The 21,211-nt window shown below is 44.0% G+C and overlaps 2 protein-coding genes across 3 annotated transcripts; one reads left to right on the top strand and one right to left on the bottom strand.

Moving 5' to 3' along the window:
- Positions 1–4,701: 4,701 nt before the first annotated feature.
- On the top strand, positions 4,702–10,034 carry LOC127596585 (chymotrypsin-like elastase family member 2A). Its single transcript, XM_052059309.1, has 8 exons — positions 4,702–4,797; positions 4,943–5,031; positions 5,171–5,268; positions 6,734–6,856; positions 6,988–7,124; positions 9,367–9,512; positions 9,611–9,763; positions 9,899–10,034. The coding sequence occupies exons 1-8, from the start codon at positions 4,758–4,760 to the stop codon at positions 9,914–9,916; spliced, it is 804 nt and encodes a 267-aa protein (XP_051915269.1). The 5' UTR covers positions 4,702–4,757; the 3' UTR covers positions 9,917–10,034.
- Positions 10,035–12,439: 2,405 nt separating this feature from the next.
- On the bottom strand, positions 12,440–20,455 carry tmem51a (transmembrane protein 51a). 2 transcript variants are annotated; one of them, XM_052059307.1, is made up of 4 exons: positions 20,290–20,455; positions 17,477–17,590; positions 15,748–16,224; positions 12,440–13,671 (listed from the first exon to the last, which is right to left on the bottom strand). In XM_052059307.1, the coding sequence occupies exons 3-4, from the start codon at positions 16,170–16,172 to the stop codon at positions 13,281–13,283; spliced, it is 816 nt and encodes a 271-aa protein (XP_051915267.1). In that variant the 5' UTR covers positions 16,173–16,224; positions 17,477–17,590; positions 20,290–20,455; the 3' UTR covers positions 12,440–13,280. The 2 variants fall into 2 exon arrangements, with proteins under 2 accessions (XP_051915267.1, XP_051915268.1); XM_052059308.1 differs by lacking the exon at positions 17,477–17,590.
- Positions 20,456–21,211: the final 756 nt, after the last annotated feature.

Raw genomic sequence — 21,211 nt, 5'->3', positions numbered from 1 at the left:
GCAAAACCCAGAATCGCTCAGTTATACACTTATTTTCAGAAATTGTAAGATGGCAAACATTTTACTAAGATGTTTAATTTCAAACATGGATGGGTTAGCAGAAAATCCGGAGACTCAACTATCGTATTTGTATAGAAGCGATTCAAAAAAGCACATTTCCATGTGGTGTCCCTTAAAAGAGAGAAACAAAGCAATTTACCGTTGTGCAAGCGATTAAAAAAAATAAAAAGTGTAGTGATGTATGACTGAGAGACCTCGATGAGCTCAGTGTGTGAAGTGGGCACCGAGCCCGATGGCCATCACATACTCGAGTGAAATGAGTGACTAAACATTTATACTAGCCCCAAACGAGTTACATCTGAGCTGTTGGGGCAGTTGTCGCACGCAAACACTGACACTGACACCACTTTTGCATCCGTAAAAAAATTTCTCCCATTTACTTGTTATAACTCTTTCAAAATAAACGTTTTTTTCCCCTCAGTATCTGACACGTGACCAAATCAGCAGGAGTATTTAGCATCAAAATAACAAATACATGAACATGATGGGGGTACAGGGGCCAACTGGTTTGCACATCTGCCTCACAGTTCAGAGATCACAGGTTCAGGTCCAAGTATTGTCCTACTTGTGTGGAGTTTGCATGTTCTCCCTGTGCCTGCATGGGTTCACATACAGTCCAAATTTGAAGATTAAGATTATTGTATCCATTGCAATCAATGCCCTTTTTATATCGATGTGGGCTGAGTCCGTGGTGGGGTCACCAATGCATCCAGGTACACAAGAGATATTCAAGTTCGAACTGAATGCCAAACCACTTTTGTCACAGTTTTTGATAATGCGGTAATAATTCATTCATTCATCTTCCAAGCCGCTTGATCCTCACTAGGGCCGCGGGGGGTGCTGGAGCCCATCCCAGCTGTCTTCGGGCAGTAGGCGGGGGACACTCTGAATCGGTTGCCAGCCAATCGCAGGGCACACAGAAACGAACAACCATTTGCACTCACACTCACACCTAGGGACAATTTAGAGCGTCCAATCAGCCTACCACGCATGTTTTTGGAATGTGGGAGGAAACCGGAGCACCCGGAGAAAACCCACGCAGGCCCAGGGAGAACATGCAAACTCCACACAGGGAGGCCGGAGCTGGAATCGAACCCGGTACCTCTGCACTGTGAAGCCGACGTGCTAACCACTGGACTACCGGGCCGCCATGCGGTAATAAAATAAAGTCAAATAAAACCTTCACATTTTAGGTTATGCTCGTCTCACCCACCATGCCTGCCCTGTACCTTTGCTCCGGGCGCATCTAATTGAAAGCGATCTTGGGCTAAGAGAGTTCTGTTTCTTCTCTTAATCCAGTCCAGTAGATGTGGGCGGGAGGGGACTCACATGGTCTCAATTACCCCCCCCCCCCCTCCCCCACAGCCCCACCCCAGAAGACTGAGTCTCCCTCCCTACTCTCTATCCATCTGACCGACGTGCTCCTCTGCCAAAGCGCCGGCCCAGGTCCTTTTCGGCAGTTCATGTTATTAAGTACATACTGCAGAGTTCCTGTCCTTCACAGGAGCCTGGAGATGTTATCTCCCCTGCTGTCGTATACAGTTACCTCCACAAAATATTCGATAAATTAAATTGGGATTGGCATATTGTATCATATAGGGGGGGGGGGGAGGCTGAGGTGGCTAGGGCACTGTTGAGAATCCAGGAAGCAAGGCAACAGACTATAAGGATATTCTTGTGTTTATACTGGATGGAGAAGCACCTGGAAAGGTGAAGGTGAGGGCACTTAAAGGCTTTGGCGTTAAAATCCTATATGGAAAAAAAAGTTGCTTACCTGACGAGAGTCCGATGGAGAATTTGTTTTGGGCTGAGAGAAGGAAGTGGCAAGCGCAGCAGTGGAGGTGGCGAGGAGGGCCTTCAGGATTTGTGTGACCATCAGCATGCATTGGCCGCTTTCTGATAATTAAACAAAGCTGTATTTAGGTGACTCAATTGTCTCGATCTAAAGAGCTTCTAGAGCTGAGACACACATAGCCAGTGTGATTATGAGGAACCTGCCGGGTCTACACAAAATGGGATTTGTGCTAAAAGGTAGTCCAGTGGTTAGCACGTCGGCTTCACAGCGCAGAGGTACCGGGTTCGATTCCAGCTCCGACCTCCCTGTGTGGAGTTTGCATGTTCTCTCTCGGCCTGCGTGGGTTTTCTCCGGGTGCTCCGGTTTCCTCCCACATTCCAAAAACATGCGTGGCAGGCTGATTGAACACTCTAAATTGTCCCTAGGTGTGAGTGTGAGTGTGAGTGTGAGTGGTTGTTCGTTTCTGTGTGCCCTGCGATTGGCTGGCAACCGATTCAGGGTGTCCCCCGCCTACTGCCCGGAGACAGCTGGGATAGGCTCCAGCACCCCCCGCGACCCTAGTGAGGATCAAGCGGCTCGGAAGATGAATGAATGAATGAATGATCATTGCCCCTTCGAGGGAATCCAAGGTGCAACACAGTCTTTTCCAGAGTCTGTTTGGGTTTCAAAACATGGTTTTCCGTAGTAAATAATGAAAACACAAAGGATCCTTTTCACGGTTCAACATTCACATTCAAAAAACTGTACCGTGCAGCCAAATTCTTAACCGTTTTACAATAGTCACCATCAAAACAACAAACCTTCAGTAAACAATGTACAGCATAGTGAGTTTACATTGAAAAAGTACAATCAAGTCATTCCGAATGATGTTAAGATGCTCAGAATGACAAGAGTGACACACAGACCTCACATGGTTATGTTTCAGTAAGTTGACCTTAAGCCACGCTAGCTGCCTCAACTAAACTCACCAGGCCATTGTTGATGCAGTCGCTCAAGAAAGTGTATCATTATTCACCCAACTCATAGGAAAGCAGCATCATGATGGCATCAGTTTTTGGAAATCTTAAATGTAATTATTTAAATTCTATTTTCTTCAAATTAACCACACCACGAAAGGCCGCTGTCACTCAAATGTCTTCATTTGTTGTATTCCCTCGTCACGATTGGCTGTCGGCTCTTGACATTGAGTAGCCGTCACTCTGTGTTTGTCTGTCCTCCACTTTGGAACATGTGGTTTTAGTTACACAATGTTATAATGCTGAACAATGTTTCTGCCTTGGAGCTCAGCACACTGCATAAAGGCTACTTTGTCCCGTGATTCCCCCCCCCCCCTCCCCAAACACACACACAGTGATGATGACTTCAACTATATGCTGTTAAAGCCCTGTCGATTTAGGTGCGAACCCTCTCGGTTTCACCAGCACTCTTAAGGTGCATTGCAATAGTGGAACTACCTAATTCTAGGTCTGACACAATTTCGACTTTTTTTTTTAACTGTGTTAATATTGTTTGGTATTCATTCATTTGTAGTTTCGTTTTTGAAAATTAAGCACTCAAAACCAATTTCACCTGGCAACATGAAAAACATGGAAAATGTCTTAAAATCCCACACACCTAAAAGGCATACAATTTCTGCTATTTTAGACTTTTATTGACCATTTTAGTTCACAGGGCACTTCAATGATTACCGTATCCTCGTGAGTGTGAGTGTCATTTGATTTTTCTGTTCTATCAAAGTCCTCAATGAGCCCAAAAATGGCAATAGACACCCAGTGGTCTAATTGTTTTCTTTTTAAATCATTAAAATTTGTTTTATTTGTAATTTTACTACATGCAGTATTGTCGTGTCGAGCATTGAGTAAAATGTACTTTTTTAATACAGTACAGTACCTCAGTGGAAATGTCTGCGTCACAACTAGCAAATACAATCATTTGTCGCCATCTTGTGGCACATTATAGTACTACCGAAGGGCCCAATGCGGCACAATGTTTTGAGATCTTTTCAAGGTCTTTTCTGGTTTGACCAAGTATTGATTTGAGAAACAGTTTAGCTACCATATCACCATTGAGAGCTTATCAGCCGAAGCTAACCCCAATGGGAACCTCACAGATGTCTCAATCAGGAATCTAAAAGACACAGTGCATTAGAATACGCATAGCGCATCTGAACCATCATTTTTCTTAATTATCACATCGTTAGGCGTGTTCAATACTGGTAATTTAAAGAAGAGGAAAAAAAATAAAAGTTACCTTGAAAAAAAAGAGGGAGAAGTAAAGTGTACGCATACAGAAAAGACTACACGTCCTTTATTTTATTAGCCATTATTTTATTTTTTTTATTGTATTTTTTTCTTATCTTATTTGATGTTGTTTTTAACATTGTACTCGTGATTTTAACTGCTTGTTGTATGTCCTTGAGTTTCTAGAAAGGCGCCCACAAATAAAATGTATTATTATTATTATTATTTCAAAAGAACTGTAAACGTGCATCTCAATAAATTTGAATATCATGGAAAACTTTCAATTATTTTTAGAAAATGAGAAGGAATTGGCCTTCTAAAAATGTATCTTCTGTGTTTAATCTATATCAGGCGCTTCCACTTTTTGAATTACTGGTATGATTAACATTTATACCATATTCTAATTTTTGGAGAAGTACCTGTATCATATAGGACGCCGTGTATTAGTCCCATTTATTGTTTTGAGTGTTTTCATTCATGACCACTAATGTAATGAACAAAACTAAATAATCCAAAGTACCCGAAGAGAAGCGGTCATGGGAAAATGCTCCCTCAAACCACATGTCAAGTCCTACCCGCTTAACACTTGTTTGGATTTCTGCTTGTACAGGTCTGATGCATTTTTTTTTTTCTAAGGACAGCCACTTGGACACAGGGCAGTCATGAGGAAGCTGCTCCTTCTCACTTTCCTGGTAGCTGACGGTAAGAATGTGGACAGTTTTATGTTGAATATTGACTGCAATTGAGAGTGATTGTCTAATGTTTAAACACTATGATGGTGACACGTTGCTGTTGCACAAACAGTGCCGAAAAGGAACATTAAATTGTGTTGCTGACATATTTTTAGTCTGCGGATGTGGCCTTCCCGCTTACCCTCCTGTGCCGGCTCGAGTGGTTGCAGGAGTGGACGTTAAGCCACACAGTTGGCCGTGGCAGGTGAGGTCCCACTATTTATAGGGATGCATTTGTCTCTTTTAGTTGCTGTTTGTACTAGTTTTGCGCTGACTATAACCCAAATGCAAGCCTCCATGGATCCCAAAAATAAAACTGCTTCCTGTCTTCCCGTGCCGGACAGGTTTCTCTGCAGTCAGACAGCAGTGGGCGATGGAGTCATGTGTGTGGGGGAACTTTGATCGCACCCGAGTGGGTCCTCACTGCTGCGCACTGCATTAAGTAAGACTGAGCACAAAAGGCACTTTCATCACCAGACATTGAGGAAGGTTAAGCAACACTTGAGGGCGTATGAATTCAATTTCTTGGGAGTTGTCATCGACGCAAAATTAGCCTGGAAGTCACAGATAGATCGTGCCAAAAGAGAAATGTCAAGAATCATAAAGAACCTATTAAAAAAAGAACCAATGATGTCCTCAATAGGAAGTCATTGTCGTCGTTACACTGTTCATTATTATTGTCATACCTGATCTATTGTGTGGAAATAATGGGAATCGCCAACAAAATATATTCGGTACTTATGAAAGGCGCTTATAAATAAAATGTATTATTATTATTATTATTATTATTGGCGGCCCGGTGGTCCAGTGGTTAGCACGTCGACTTCACAGTGCAGAGGTACCGGGTTCAATTCCAGCTCCGGCCTCCCTGTGTGGAGTTTGCATGTTCTCCCCGGGCCTGCGTGGGTTTTCTCCGGGTACTCCGGTTTCCTCCCACATTCCAAAAACATGCGTGGCAGGCTGATTGAACACTCTAAAATTGTCCTGAGGTGTGAATGTGAGCGTGGATGGTTGTTTGTCTCTGTGTGCCCTGCGATTGGCTGGCAACCAATTCGGGGTGTCCCCCGCCTACTGCCCGAAGACAGCTGGTACAGGCTCCAGCTCCCCCGCGACCCTCGTGAGGATGAAGCGGTTCGGAAGATGAATGAATAAATTATTATTATTATTATGCTGTTTTCAAACATCAAAAAGAACAATGTGAATTCACTATTTTTCAAATAAAACACCATGAAGTTGTAAACCTTAGTTGAGTTTAAAACAGCACAATGTACTGAATACAGTTCACAAAAAACCTACTCTGTCGCAACATTCAGAAGCTGTTTGAAATTAGAGAGAGTGACTTAAAGGTTTCATGTGTATATAAAAAAAAATAAAAACAAAAACAAGAATGAATCAACAGCATTTTTCCATATGAGGTGTTCATTGAAGAAAACAATCTCATTTGAAAAGGTGCGAATGACTTGCCTGTGTTCAAAAAGATGTTCCAAAGCAAAGACAAACAAAGCATTACGGTTTACCTCAGAACATGTCTCCAGGGTACACCGTTACACTGACACGATGAAGCAATTTGACTGCCTTATCCAAACAAGATAACACATTTAGTCATTCTGATGGCACTGACGAGTTCGGTCCTACAAATATTTTCTTTTGAGTGATGCACTGAAGATTTTGAGAAAGAAAATGACTTTTGCAGGGGCACCGTGACGTTTTGCTCTTTGTACAAAAACTCATTTGAGACTTACCATATTACAAATGTTCAATTCTGATATGAGAAATGGACCAAAGTGACTGTAAAAACTGTAATAGCAAGCGGTCCACAATCATCTAGAATACGAATTGCGCAAACAGAATAAGCCGAGACACCCGTTCAGCCTCTCAACACCGCCATGTGATGAACAATCCCACAGTGGCCGTCACAACTATAGAGTGGAAGTGGGTAAGCACAGCTTAAAGGCGAGCGAGGAAAACTCGGCAGCTCGGCGGGCGGCCCGGATCATCACCCATGAGGGCTACAACATCCTGCTCAGCCGGTAACAGCATCGATGTGACAGCCGTCCACATTACTTCACCTCATAAAAGCGAGCTCATGTTGACGTGTCAGGACATTGTACCGCTTAATACACACTGACTTGCCATGTCCTGCTGCATGCGTCTTTGGCAGCAACGACATAGCCCTGATCAAGCTCTCCTCCCCTGTGGTCTTCTCTGACACCATCATGCCATCCTGCCTCCCACCACGTCATGCCATTCTTCCCCATGGTGCCGCATGCTACATAACTGGCTGGGGTCGGTTGTCCAGTGAGTACGCAATTTAGAGCTGTCACTAACGAAACAGGCGGCCCGGTAGTCCAGTGGTTAGCACGTCGGCTTCACAGTGCACAGGTACCGGGTTCGATTCCAGCTCCGGCCTCCCTGTGTGGAGTTTGCATGTTCTCCCCGGGTCTGCGTGGGTTTTCTCCGGGTGCTCCGGTTTCCTCCCACATTCCAAAAATATGCATGGCAGGCTGATTGAACACTCTAAATTGTCCCTAGGTGTGAGTGCGAATGGTTGTTCGTCTCTGTGTGCCCTGCGATTGGCTGGCAACCGATTCAGGGTGTCCCCCGCCTACTGCCCGGAGACAGCTGGGATAGGCTCCAGCACCCCCCGCGACCCTAGTGAGGACCAAGCGGTTAGGAAGATGAATGAATGAAGTAACGAAACATTTTACATTTGATTGTCCTTTGAATTATCGAGTCATCGGACCAGAGTTCAAATCCACAGTTACAAATGATAATATCTGACTGGATTTGCAAGACCTCAATTTCCAGCTGCTACTGGTACCAAACACGGATAAATATGTATCAGGAAGGGCATCCGGTGTAAAAGCTATGCCAAACCGAGACGGTGGTGACACCTGATGAGACGTGCCCCCTAACAGGCGTAGGTGTCAAACTCAGGTCCCGGAGGGCCGCTGTCCTGCATGTTTTCAAAGTCTTGCAAAACACCTGATTCAAATGATCAGATCATCAGCAAGCTCTGCAGAAGCCTGATATTGAACCTGTTCATTTGAATCAGGTGTGTTGCAACAAGGAGACTTGGAAAACATGCAAGGGCAGCGGCCCTCCGGGACCTGAGTTTGACACCTATGAACAGGGAAGATTTCATTGACTGCAGTGTCAACTTTCCATCAAGAGAGGGCGCTAATAGACTGTGAAAAGGTCATGAGTGGCTTAGCTCAGAGGTTTCACATTCACGCCTGAGGGGCCATTTGCGGCCATTGAGATTTGCGAGGTGGTGGTGGACCCCAAAAAGCAGGCAAGAGGGAGGAGCAGGGTGTGCTTTCATTCATTCATCTTCCGTACCGCTTGATCCTCACTAGGGTCGCGGGGGGTGCTGGAGCCCATCCCAGCTGTCTCCGGGCAGTAGGCGGGGGACACCCTGAATCGGTTGCCAGCCAATCGCAGGGCACACAGAAACGAACAACCATTCACACTCACACTCACACCTAGGGACAATTTAGAGCGTCTAATCAGCCTGCCACGCATGGTTTTGGAATGTGGGAGGAAACCGGAGCACCCGGAGAAAACCCACGCAGGCCCGGGGAGAACATGCAAACTCCACACAGGGAGGCCGGAGCTGGAATCGAACCTGATAGCTCTGCATTGTGAAGCCGACGTGCTAACCACTGGACTACCGGGCCGCCCTCAGGGTGTACTTGACAAATTATATTAAAACATAGAGAAAAATAAATCCTAAACAAATTCCTGAAAACAAAAAGAATCCAAAGTAGCAAACAAAATCATGACTAAAGCAAAAAAACATAACAGTGACCGAAACATGACTGTAACAAACCGGACAGAAGCAAACAATGACCCGACCATGAGTGGTGGGGCTGAGAGTCCTTTTATACTAATAATTACATAACGACCAACAGGTGTGCAGCTGCAGGGGGAGCCCTACAGTGCCACCTGTTGGTCCCAAACAGAATCAGGACAGTAATGTTAGCGCGGGCCTCACCTTTTTTGCTCTAACTCAGTCCACGGTTGTCAGTATCTCATAAAGTCGTAATTGTAGTCTGTACTGGGGAGTAGTACGAAGTACACACATATGAACATACTAAAAAGCACCCAGACAGGGTTCGTACTTGGATAGAAGAACAACGGGGCATAGTAGGTACTAGCTAACTTTAGCCTGGGGTGTTAGCCAAAATTATTGAGAGCCTTTGGGGTATTTGTATGGTTTTTGCGCTGCCAAGTGGCTGTTAAAAAATTGGGGAAATTGTAAGCCATTTACTATCTTTTAAAGGTACATATTATAAGGAATTTGAATTTGTAATAAGGTGTTCTGGGATCATAGTTTGTGATGTAGTTATGTCATAAACTATTAATATATACACGTACACATTTGGGCCAGCGGGGTTGTTCACTGCTTGTGATTTTTCTATTTGCGGCCTTGTTTTACTTGATTGTTAGATGCACTGGATGGACTTTCGTCATACGGGAGAAGTAACATTCTATAGCCGCTAGTCTTATTTAGCACGTGTGTGTCGTTACTGTACAGCTGACGGTGCGCTAGCTGACATCCTGCAGCAGGCTCTACTGCCAGTGGTCGACCATGACACCTGCTCGCATTCCGATTGGTGGGGCGTCCTGGCAACCGACAAGATGGTCTGCGCTGGGGGAGACGGCATCACTGCTGGCTGTAATGTGAGGCTAAAAAGGAAACTGCAAATCAAGATATTAGAAGATAGTAAAAAAAAAAATTAAGTGAAACTTTTCGGATTCATTCGTGCATGACATGACAGGGAGACTCCGGGGGTCCTTTGAACTGCCAGAACCCTGATGGCTCCTGGACCGTGCATGGCGTGGTGAGCTTTGGTTCAGGGCAGGGCTGTAACTTTTTCCAGAAGCCAACCGTGTTTACTCAAGTCAGCTCCTACTTGGACTGGATTGACAGAGTAAGTAATAAATATTTTAAAGTGAACCACTTTCACCAGCACAGCCGAAGGCGCTTGGGGTAGACAAACAGCCTTGGCTTTGCTAAAACAAGTTACTGGAGGTATGTTAAACAATGTTTCCATTTGTGTCTACAGGTTAAGACCAACTACTGATGCAGCTGTTCAAAGGGCAACCTAAAATGGTCTAATACTAATAATAAATTGTCTGATATGAACAACTAGGGGAAAATTTTAATCAATGTCTTTTACATCGTATATTTTATGGCCATATCTGTCAGATTTACACCAAAATAACGAATGACTGAATCATGCCGTTTATATTGCGGAGTCTACTTTCACCCTGGTCTCCTTTTTATTGTACCAAATGACATGAACATCTCCATTTTTTTTTCCATTCCATTTCCGAGCCGCTTGATCCTCACTAGGGTCGCGGGACGGGTGCTGGAGCCTATCCCAGCCGTCTTCGGGCAGTAGGCGGGGGACACCCTGAATCAGTTGCCAGCCAATCGCAGGGCACACAGAGACGAACAACCATGCACACCCTCACTCACACCTAGGGACAATTTAGAGCGTCCAGTCAGCCTGCCATGCATGTTTTTTGGAATGTGGGAGGAAACCGGAGCACCCGGAGAAAACCCACGCAGGCCCGGGGAGAACATGCAAACTCCACACAGGGAGGCCGGAGCTGGAATCACACCCGGTACCTCTGCACTGTGAAGCCGACGTGCTAACCACTGGACTACCGGGCCGCCCCATGAACATCTCATCTTAGGAAATATGTATTTCGTTTATAGTTGGCGAAACAGGTTTAAATGCTACTATACGTACAGTATCGTTGTTCCTTCAAAGTTAAAAAAAAAAAAAGGGAACACGTTTCACTGAAATCTTTTTATTCCAATATAATACTGTTGGAATAAATCCAACAAATACTCTCAAAATAAATGTATTTCAGTTCAAAGTGGTGAAAAGGCATTTTTACTAATATATCTTCACAACACACGCACATGCGCGCACACACACACACACACACACACACACACACAAAGAATTGAAGTCCTAAAAAACATGAAACAGCATAAATGTGTTCGGACTCTCAATGGAAAACCAAATGTTTCTGTAATCGCCATTCGCCACAGAAAACTGTTTACCTTATCACCGGCATATTGATTACAATCTTTTATTCCTGGAAGATAAACTCTTGCAAACAAATGAGGTACTCCGTGAGGAGAATCAGTAAATACAACAGAGAAAGGTTATTGCAGGGAAGGTTAAGGACAAAATGACTTGTTGATTCGTACAAAAATGCTCGCAGTGTATCATCAATTCCTCTTTTGCCACTAACACCACCACTGGATTCCATTCAAACACAGGGGCAAAAGAACACTCGCAAAGTTCGATCCATTTCTTCCCACGTGTTATTCTCATCTGACATTCGGCAGCTATTAATAAAACAGCGCACGCTAATGGCAACATTTGCCCCGTGAATGGAGAGCCTTCTGCCGCGTGGCTCATTGCCAGCGTGGTCAGAGGTGAAAACAGGGCCGAGTCAAGCTGCAGTTGATGAGCAAGTCTTACTGTTAGAACAGTGCAGCTGCACACTCAAAGAGACTCTTGTTGGTCATCTTGAATGAGATGGAGGGGGTGGGGGGGGGGGGGCAGAGTGGAGCGGAGTCTATGCCGCTGCTTTCGGAGAATGACTGCTCTTATGAGGTGACGACAGCGTGAAGGCAGGCCCCTAGTTTCTTCTATTGATGCCTTGTTTCCCCCTCCTTCCCTGGGAGGATGTTTTTAAGAGCAGAGCTGACACTGATTTGGGAACAGCAAAAGTCAGTTCGGTTGGAGTACACCAGGTGTCACCAACATTTTTGAGGGTGAGAGCAACTTCATGTGTACCGATTGTGTGAAGGGCTACCAAATTGATACACGTCTGAAAAAACATATTTGTCCAAAATACCTTCAATAATATGAAGATGTGTTATTTTTAATATTTGATGATTTAAATTGTCAGACTTTGATCGTGTTTCGAAATGTCTCACAGTACTGCCAATGTTTGCATTTTTAAATCATAATTTCTACTAGCAAATCACAATGTCCAGACACTGGCGGGCTACTCAAGTGGTCTTCACGGGCTACCTGGTGCCCGCGGGCACCATGTTGGTGACCACTGGACTACACCTTGAGGCAGGGGCAATTAAACTGGAAAGTGGGGGGCAAGGCAATGGCCAAATAAACAAATAAAAGTTTGCATCAAGGGCGACCCGGTAGTCCAGTGGTTAGCACGTCGGCTTCACAGTGCAGAGGTACTGGGTTCGATTCCAGCTCCGGCCTCCCTGTGTGGAGTTTGCATGTTCTCCCCGGGCCTGCGTGGGTTTTCTCCGGGTGCTCCGGTTTCCTCCCACATTCCAAAAATATGCATGACAGGCTGATTGAACACTCTAAATTGTCCCTAGGTGTGAGTATGAGCGTGAATGGTTGTTCGTCTCTGTGTGCCCTGCGATTGGCTGGCAACCGATTCAGGGTGTCCCCCGCCTACTGCCCGAAGACACCTGGGATAGGCTCCAGCACCCCCCGCGACCCTAGTGAGGATCAAGCGGTACGGAAGATGAATGAATGAATGAATGAAAGTTTGCATCAACTATTTTTAATGGTGCCTTATTAAATAAACACACCCGTTGAATTAATCAATTACAAAATATATAAATATGATGCAAATGCAATGAAATTTCAACAAGTGTGTTTGGGTATGTTGGATGGGAACTGTGATCTATAAATGCAAACAAAAGCACCGTGTAACAAGTAATAATGTAAAGTGTTATTCGAAATCAAGCTCGTTTCGTTTCTGTGTGAACAAATGTCACAAAAAGTAGAAGGACGCGGTCATAGAAAAACACAATATAACCCAACATTATCCATTCAGTCGTAGTAGAGAGATTCTACTCGTAATAGTAACTCATAACGTCTGCCACGTTAGCGTAGTGTCATGTGGAAATGCACGTCGTCTCGTCGAAAAGTGATTGCGCCGCTCATGATGCTCTGCTGGAAAAATAAGAGTTCCAGTTTAATCCTGGTCGCTAATTGTGGTGCAATTTCCCGCTGAATTCCATTGCAGGGTTCAGAAAAATCGAAGGCATGTTGGTCTTGCGTAATAAAAAGGATGTGTTGCTTGAACAGAAGCCAACACTTGTCCAAAATGTCTCGTCTTTGTTACGAAGCTCTCAAAGCGGTGATATCACAAGCGGCTCCTGCTGTGGTGTGTTGTTAACAGTTGTGGTAGCCTGCAGAGACGAATGTCACCCACTCTGCTGGCTGGAGTCAGCGACGGTTGCTCCCGGTTCCTCACGTGCGCACAAATAATCCCCGGCGAAGTCTCATGAGATGTTCCATCAAATGAATCGACGCAGGCATGACGAAAGACTATTTGATGCTTGTCTACCTCGGCCATGCGTTCACCAAGGCTTGTCGTCTTGATGCGGTCCTGATTGACGGAAGATTGCAATTTCAGGTTTGAAAGTTATCATCAGATGGGGGGCGCCTTGTCTTCATACTGCGGTGGCGGGGTGAGAGGTTCTATACTAATGCCAGCAGCCAGTTGAGAATTGGGCACCTTCTCCGATTTGATTCTGCGGATCTTGATAGGGAGGAGCTTGCGGGTGCTTTTATTTAGTCTCCGATTTGAGGCGGAAGCAGATGCGGGTGTGGCGCCGGAGGCGGGGCCGAGTTGCGACCCGGGATCCTCGACCTCTGGACCTTCTAATTCATAATGCACCCCGTCAACTTGGACCAAGTCATCGTAGGAGGGGAGCTGGGAGGAGCTGGGCTGAACATTGCTTTGACGGACTGGGTACTGGCCACTGCCTACTGCCTCTTCGTAGGTGGGCACAGCGTAGCGTCGGGTGTCTTGCTCGGCACTGCACACATGCAAAAAAAAAAAAAAAAAAATACTAAGCAGAAGTAAATGGCATAACTGGTCATTGTAAAAACCAAGACTGGTGAAAGAAATAATAGACTGCATTTCATGGTTTGCCATCAAGCGACGCAGATATTGATACATTGAAAATTCTGGATGTGCGCTGTTCCACTTCTGGAGATAACGTGAAAAGAGGCTTTTGATGACAATAAATATTTTTTCATTAAAAACCCTTTCGCACTCTTGTTTTTGTTGTTTTGTAGTTTGAATAGCAAGAGTAGAGACGATAAGCATCAAAGTTAGTGTCCTACTTGACAGTTTCTTTCACAAAAAGTTATTTTTCTCTCTCCGTGATTTTGTCAAAGTCGTGATGGATCAAGAAAGCTTCAAAGAGACTTTTATTGTGGTGAAGAAAAAAAAGAGGTGACTTATGGTATGTTCAGGGCAACACAATATTCTGTCTAAAAATACCTCCAAGGGGTCAAGAATGACAGCACACATTTCACCCTCTTTTTACAACAGGGGTTTTCCTGCATATAAAAGCTGGAGGTGGCCACATTTGGCTAGTTTCGGAGGACCTCCAAGTCCCAAAATTATGTCATCATGAAAACTGTGATCATATGACAAATGTTGCGCTCATAGGTGTCATTTTTAACTTCAATTGGGTAATGTGTCGTGACATGACGTACCAGAAAGCTGAAGTCATTCCTAGAACCGTCAAAGAAGGAGCTGCAAGCACGTAACAGACTTTTTTTTGTTTGTTTGTATGAATTTCAAGGTGCTGGACAATTTCGGGGATTTTCAAACAGGTAAGATAAGATAAGATATCCTTTATTCGTCCCACACTGGGGAAATTTACAGCCTCCAGCAGCAAGAATGTATGTAGAAAGAAGAAAGGAGAAAGAGAAAAAAAAACAACAAACATCTTTCAATTAAATACAATATGAACACAAATGGATAAATCGCAGTACTATTTACGATTTTCCTTCACATCATTTAATTATTATTATTATTATGATTGTTATTTTTTATTCATCAGGTAAATGTTGTTGTTTTTTTTGTGACCAAGCAATTTCTAAAAAATAAAATAAAAAAAAAAACAATCACCAGGAAACCCCTAGAGCAGGGGTTCTCAAACTTTTTGGATCGAAGATCTACTTTTCGATCAACTATCCTCCCGGGATCTACCCTTACCGGCGCGCACACGCGCGCACACGCACGCACACACACACACACGCACGCAAACGCACGGCCTGATGACAAACAGCCTGAAACTGAGGCATGCGACGCACTTTTGCAGCCTGTTAACCATCGTAGCTCACACGTACCGTTTTAAAGTGCTTCCCTGGGCCCTCCTAGATTCCTATTCTTTGCTCGTGCCCTCGGTGAATTGTACACAAAGCAAACTCTGAATGAGAATAATGAAAGATAGAGCGCAACAGTTCTGATCACAAGCTGCAATTGCAGACTGCTGAGAGCTAACAACTTCCGGTGACGTAATCACGCGCAACCGTAAATTCAAGATTTAACTGCTTTGTTTTATTTTTAAATATTTTTTGGGTGAAAATGAGACTGATAAGATGATTAGGGTGCTGTGTACATTAATACAAAAAACAAATATTATTAACATGTACAAAGACACACAAATGGTTGTTTGTTTTTTTCTACTCGACACTCCTCGGATCTACTTGGGACCTGTCTCAGATCTATCGGTAGATCAGGATCTACCTAATGGGCACCCCTGCCCTAGAGCCTGTCTTAAAAATCTTTTTTTTTGAGGAAGCACTTGATCATGTCACATGAAAATAAGTCACACCACACCCATCATCCCACTCAGGCATGGTGCGCCAAAACCAAAGAAGGCTTTGTTTACCCATGATGACTGCAGGGTGTGAAAAGGCAAGTGCTACTTCTCATGAGAGTGGCAAATCAGAATCTGAATGGGAAAAAAAGTCAGCCCTGATAAAAACATTAATTGTATTTTCACTCATGGGGGCTCCACTTCATCACGAGTGAATTACACTTGTATTTCAACACAGTATTGTCTTTGAACAAAACAAAACATAATTTAACTCACATTTCTACATCGCCATTCTCCCTGGCGGTCACAGCTCTGCGGTTCTGGGCCTCCTGGAGCCTCCGCTGCTCCCTCTGCTTGTTCCTCATTCCCAGGCACAAGGACATCAGCAGCATGACCACCCCCGAGGCCACCAGGACAAAGGCCACAGAGGAAGCTTTACTTTTCCTGTTCCCAGATGAATCAGCTTCTCCGCCACCTGAATTACTGTTGCTGTTGTTCGCATTCGGGCCTGCAGGCACCACGCTCCAGACGATCATGACAATGCCCAGGGCCACGAGTCCAACACCCAGAGCGCACAGTGCATACTGGGAACCGTTATTTCCACTGTTTTCATTGATGCTGCTGCTGTTGTTGTTGTTGTTATTGTCATTGGTGTGTCCTCTGCTGTGGGGACTGGAATGTCCATCCACACTGGAACGCATCTTGACAGTCACTCGGATTCAATCAGTCGATCAAGTGCAGCGAGGTCAAAAACTGCAGAGAAAAACACACAAGTAGTTAACGTTGCTGTGAAAATGTTTACAGCAACCTGGTGAGGGTTTGGCTGGTCAATGTTGTGTACTAATGTATGCAACTACAGCGAAACTCCTCTACAAACCTACATGGGTGAAAATACCCCCTAGTGTGAAAAAATCTTCATGCATTAACACCATTCCCACTTGCCTGCCCCCCATACAATGAAAAAAAACCCCTGTTGCATTATACGAAATCTTTTTCTCTGCTCTTGCCTCGCGGCGAGATAAAATGAAGTCTATTCCAACAGCGACATGTACTGCTTCGTTCGGAAATGGCAACAGCAACCACCACACTGGTTTACACATGCACAGTAGTCCAGGAAGTATTTGTTATTGTTCGTTTCAGACGCAGCAAGAACGTCGCATTGCTAAAATGGCTACAAACGGACCTTTGGATGTCAAGCAGCTAAGACAAGAAGAGCTCTGACTCTGGAAGAGAGGGTTAAAATTGATCAAAATGAAAGACGGAGGAAACAAAATAAAAGACATTATCCAAGATATTGATGCAAGTGAAAGTGAATGCTTATCGTAAATTTTGTAATTTCTTTCCCTTTTTTTCTACACTGACAATATGAAGTATCAAATAAGCGCATGCTCATACTTATACACTATTGGAATAAAAACAAAGAGCACATATACGTTTGTGTGTGCATGTACACATATGTTTGTGTGTGTGTGTGTGTGTGTGTGTGTGTGCGCGTTTACATCTGAGATCAAATTTGCCACAGTGAAAAACCCCTTGTTGTGAAAAATGTATTGCTGCAAACATGATTTCGTTGTAGAGGAGTTTCATTCTATGAGGAAACAAGTTGCCCTCATTCACAGTTTTGCACTGAATGCAAATTGAAGTCTAGTTTTCAGAGTAAAAACTCACAAAACAAAATGACATACAGCGCCACCAGCACATCGACGCAAAAGGTGTGTTGAATAGTCAAAGATTTACAGGCAAGTCACTTATTTTCCACAGTGAGGATAGAAGCTTAATATGGGCAGCCGCAGCGACTGTAAAAAGACACACAAAGGATACACCTCAACATGCATTATACGATTGTCGATACTGTATCCATCCAAATATGTCTTATTCTGTTTCGAGTCTTGACAGGCACTGTTGGCTGTATCATTTCACACTTGGTGGGTGGGCAGGCACTCCACAGACTTAAATATTTCCATACCAAAGACACAAAGCCAAAACAGACACAATTAAATCTTACCAAAAGACCTTGATCACCGCTTGGCTACTGCTGCTGTGGCTGTTACTGCCGGTGCTTGCAGTACAGGTAACAAATCCTGCATCATCCATGGATGTGGCTGGGACTTGTACCAACCTTAAAAAAAAATGGAAGTATATGTCACGGGAATTTATTTCTTGATGAAATGAAATCGTAACCATAAAATTACTTTTGTAGTGGACACATGGAAAAATAACTTTTTAGATTCTTTGCATGTACATATTTGGTTCTGTGGGCCTGCTCACCAATTATCTTGTTCCCCAATTTTACTTCTGTGATCAAGCTGTTCTGAATTTTGCCAGTGTGACTACCGTATTTCTGGCACTATAAGGTACTTTGAAGTATAAGGCTCGCCTTCCACAAATGGCCTATTTTAAAACTTTTTTTCACTGCATTATAAGGCGTATTGAATAGAAGCTACAAAAGTGATTACGGCTACGATAAGCATCCACTAGATGGAGCTACGCTAAAGGGAATACAATACAATACAGCTGCATTTATATAGAGCTTTCACAACCGCTGCAGCTGTAACAAAGCGCTTTACACAACATTTAAAAATTCAACTACTTGCAAGAAATAATAACCCATATGTAAGGCGCATCGGATTATAAGGCGCATCTGCTTTTGAGAAAATCGAATGCTTTCAAGTGCGCCTTATAGTGCGGAAAATACGGGTAGGTAATTTACACAATATTGCCCCCACATTGAGCCTCTCCACCCATGACCAAGCAGCTATGCTAGGGGAAGGGCCTGTCTTTTCAAGCGACTGCATGGAAGTACTATCATGTCAAAAACAAAAAGTAAACTGCTGCAGAGATTTATGATTTATTGGCTCATTATGCTGTTTGGGTAGGCAGAATCTACCATCTTTTGGGGGAGTCGACACCCTGTCGCTGTCAGGTGAGGATCCCGCAAAGACCGTGTTGGGAAGCTGTTGCTCAATTTCTCAGCTCTGTACTATTCTTAAGAAAAACAAAAGATGCAATAGAGGTAAATTTATTTCCTTGTGTCTTTCTTTTTAAAACACATCTCATCTCATCTTCCGTACCGCTTGATAAATCCATAAAATAAATTTAACCATAACTTGGTTCTGGGTGTGGACTGGATGGATTATATTTTATTATTTTTATTATATTTATTTTAAATGGGGGAAAATGCTTTAGTTGGTGAATATTTCATCATCTTGGAATGAATTAAACTTGTGAACTGAGGTTCTGCTGTAATTATTTGTCCATCCATCATTCATCCATGATCTGAGCCTCTCATCCTCACGAGGGGCATTTCAGCAGACTGTGTTTGTCTACTGTTGTGATTTAGATGAAGATCAGATAACAATTCAGGACCAATTTGTGCATGAATCCAGGTCATTTCAAAACCAGCTTTTGAAGCAAGTCAGTGAGCAGAGGCGGGATTAAGTCAGAACCTTCAAGTCTCATGCAAGTCTGAAGCTACTTTTGCATGGTGGGTCTGGGTTGGGGGTGGGTGAGAAGCAAATCAAGTCACCACCAAATTTCAAATGTGAAGTTGTCATAGTGTTGTATTCTACTACTGATCACTTTAACTTTGCTTGATACTTTGCGCATTGTTTCACAGCTGTCATTGGCACCCTTACATTACGGAAAGTCTTTCGATACTTATTTGTCATGTCCTTGTCTATTGTAGTTGCTTGTTCTTGATGATACTAGTGTCGCCTGTACTGCCGGAGACAAATTCCTTGTATGATCTACATACTTGGCCAATAAAGATGACTGATAATCTTGCTCATTCACATATATTGTATTCTTTGGCGTTCGACTCAGCATGACTTAGATTTGCTCTTGATTTTACTGCTTGGCGCTTTCTACCGCCTTTATTACCGATTCGTCTTACTGTTTATTGTGTATGTTAAATCGCTCCATGTACAGCACTTTGTATGCAGCGATGGCTGTTTGAAAGTGCTCTAGAAATACTGTTGACTTGACTTGACTTGAATAAAAACATTTCTTCACTGGTTATCAACTGAATGAAGTTTGCTTTACATTTGATCCGCTATTGGTAAACTAAACTGTCAATCTTATTTAGCTATTTTAGCTTTTCAGTTCAAAGCTATCTTACCTTATCATATACTGTGTATTTTTTCCATCTTACGTAATTTTCACAACTTTTGGGAGTTATTGGAGTAACCTGGACTGTATTCTGTGTACTGTCATCTGGACAAATGCGTGTTCGTACGACAACAACAACAACAACAAAAATCAATAAAGAGTCAATCCCCAATCTGCCCCCCCCCCCCGTCCCCCCTCCACCCAAATATTCAGGCCCCCGCCCCGGACATTCACATTGCTTTGGAAGCCACTGCTCGGAGGGGCGCACGAGCACAGCAGAGCACCGAAGAATGTGTGGCATGAGCCAAAATTATGACGAGGACAACTGAATAAAGTCACCCCATTATGTCAACTGGTCTCTGTCTGTCAATAGACGCGCTTAATATCCGTCTGAGAGCTTTTGCAACGCAGAAGAGTGCCATCAACAGGGAAGTAGAATGGAAAGCTCGAGGATAGGGTTTGTCCCAAGATAAAAGCCACTACACACCAAAGGTTGAACACAAGCTATAGCTTCTAAAATGCTACATTCGGCATTGGAACTCAAGTTAAGACACTCTGGATGCAAAAATAACCTCCGTGTTACGTCACACCGAGCAACGACACACCCCGCGCTTGTGGTAAACTTTACAGATAAAAGGGACGTCTTCGTGTGAGCTTCGGCCGAAGAAAGAAAGTGGTGGGTTTTGTTTTTCTTTTAGTTTTTACACTCACCTCCCGTCAAATGGTACTCAGCTACGCCACGTTATCCGCATTTGGTCGTCGAACGAACGTGATGCGCCAACAAGTAGACGGCAGCACATTTTTGTGACAAAAACACATAAAATGAACGATCCGCTTTTGCTTTCAAATAGACGGTTGGTCCCACAGAGAGAGGGAGAGAGAGGGGGGGGGGGGGGAGACAGAGACAGAGAGAGAGAGACAGAGAGATACTTCTACTTCAGGGTTAACCCTTTACTGGCAACAGCCTTAAAACTGTCAGTGCCTCATAAAGTGGTGGGCAGGTCTCTAATTTGAATTACAGGTAACATTTTAACCGTTTAAAAAAAACATTGCTGACAAGTGGCTATTTAATAATATTTATAATACCAGTGGGCGGCCCGGTAGTCCAGTGGTTAGCACGTCGGCTTCACAGTGCAGAGGTACCGGGTTCGATTCCAGCTCCGGCCTCCCTGTGTGGAGTTTGCATGTTCTCCCCGGGCCTACGTGGGTTTTCTCCGGGTGCTCCGGTTTCCTCCCACATTCCAAAAACATGCATGGCAGGCTGATTGAACACTCTAAATTGTCCCTAGGTGTGAGTGCGAATGGTTGTTCGTTTCTGTGTGCCCTGCGATTGGCTGGCAACCGATTCAGGGTGTCCCCCGCCTACTGCCCGAAGACAGCTGGGATAGGCTCCAGCACCCCCCGCGACCCTAGTGAGGATCTAGCGGCTTGGAAGATGAATGAATGAATATAATACCAGTATGCAGAGTGTGTGTGCATGTGCGTGTGTGCGTGTGTGTGTGTGTGAGTGTGTTGTGAAGATATATTAGTAAAAATGCCTTTTCACCACTTTGAACTGAAATACATTTATTTTGAGAGTATTATATTGGAATAAAAAGATTTCAGTGAACCGTGTTCCCACACCCACAAACAC

Source organism: Hippocampus zosterae, chromosome 2 (assembly GCF_025434085.1).
Source record: "Hippocampus zosterae strain Florida chromosome 2, ASM2543408v3, whole genome shotgun sequence".
Taxonomy (NCBI): domain Eukaryota; kingdom Metazoa; phylum Chordata; class Actinopteri; order Syngnathiformes; family Syngnathidae; genus Hippocampus; species Hippocampus zosterae.
This window is presented reverse-complemented; position numbering and strand designations above follow the sequence as displayed.

Excerpts from the sequence above, each read along its gene's own strand:
- LOC127596585 (XM_052059309.1), top strand. The coding sequence starts at position 4,758 with ATGAGGAAGCTGCTCCTTCTCACTTTCCTGGTAGCTGACG. Across the intron at positions 6,857-6,987 it reads TACAACATCCTGCTCAGCCG|CAACGACATAGCCCTGATCA; the intron begins GTAACAGCATCG and ends CGTCTTTGGCAG. Across the intron at positions 9,513-9,610 it reads GCATCACTGCTGGCTGTAAT|GGAGACTCCGGGGGTCCTTT; the intron begins GTGAGGCTAAAA and ends ATGACATGACAG.
- tmem51a (XM_052059307.1), bottom strand. The coding sequence starts at position 16,172 with ATGCGTTCCAGTGTGGATGGACATTCCAGTCCCCACAGCAGAGGACAC. Across the intron at positions 13,672-15,747 it reads GAGAATGGCGATGTAGAAAT|TGCCGAGCAAGACACCCGAC; the intron begins GTGAGTTAAATT and ends GCATGTGTGCAG.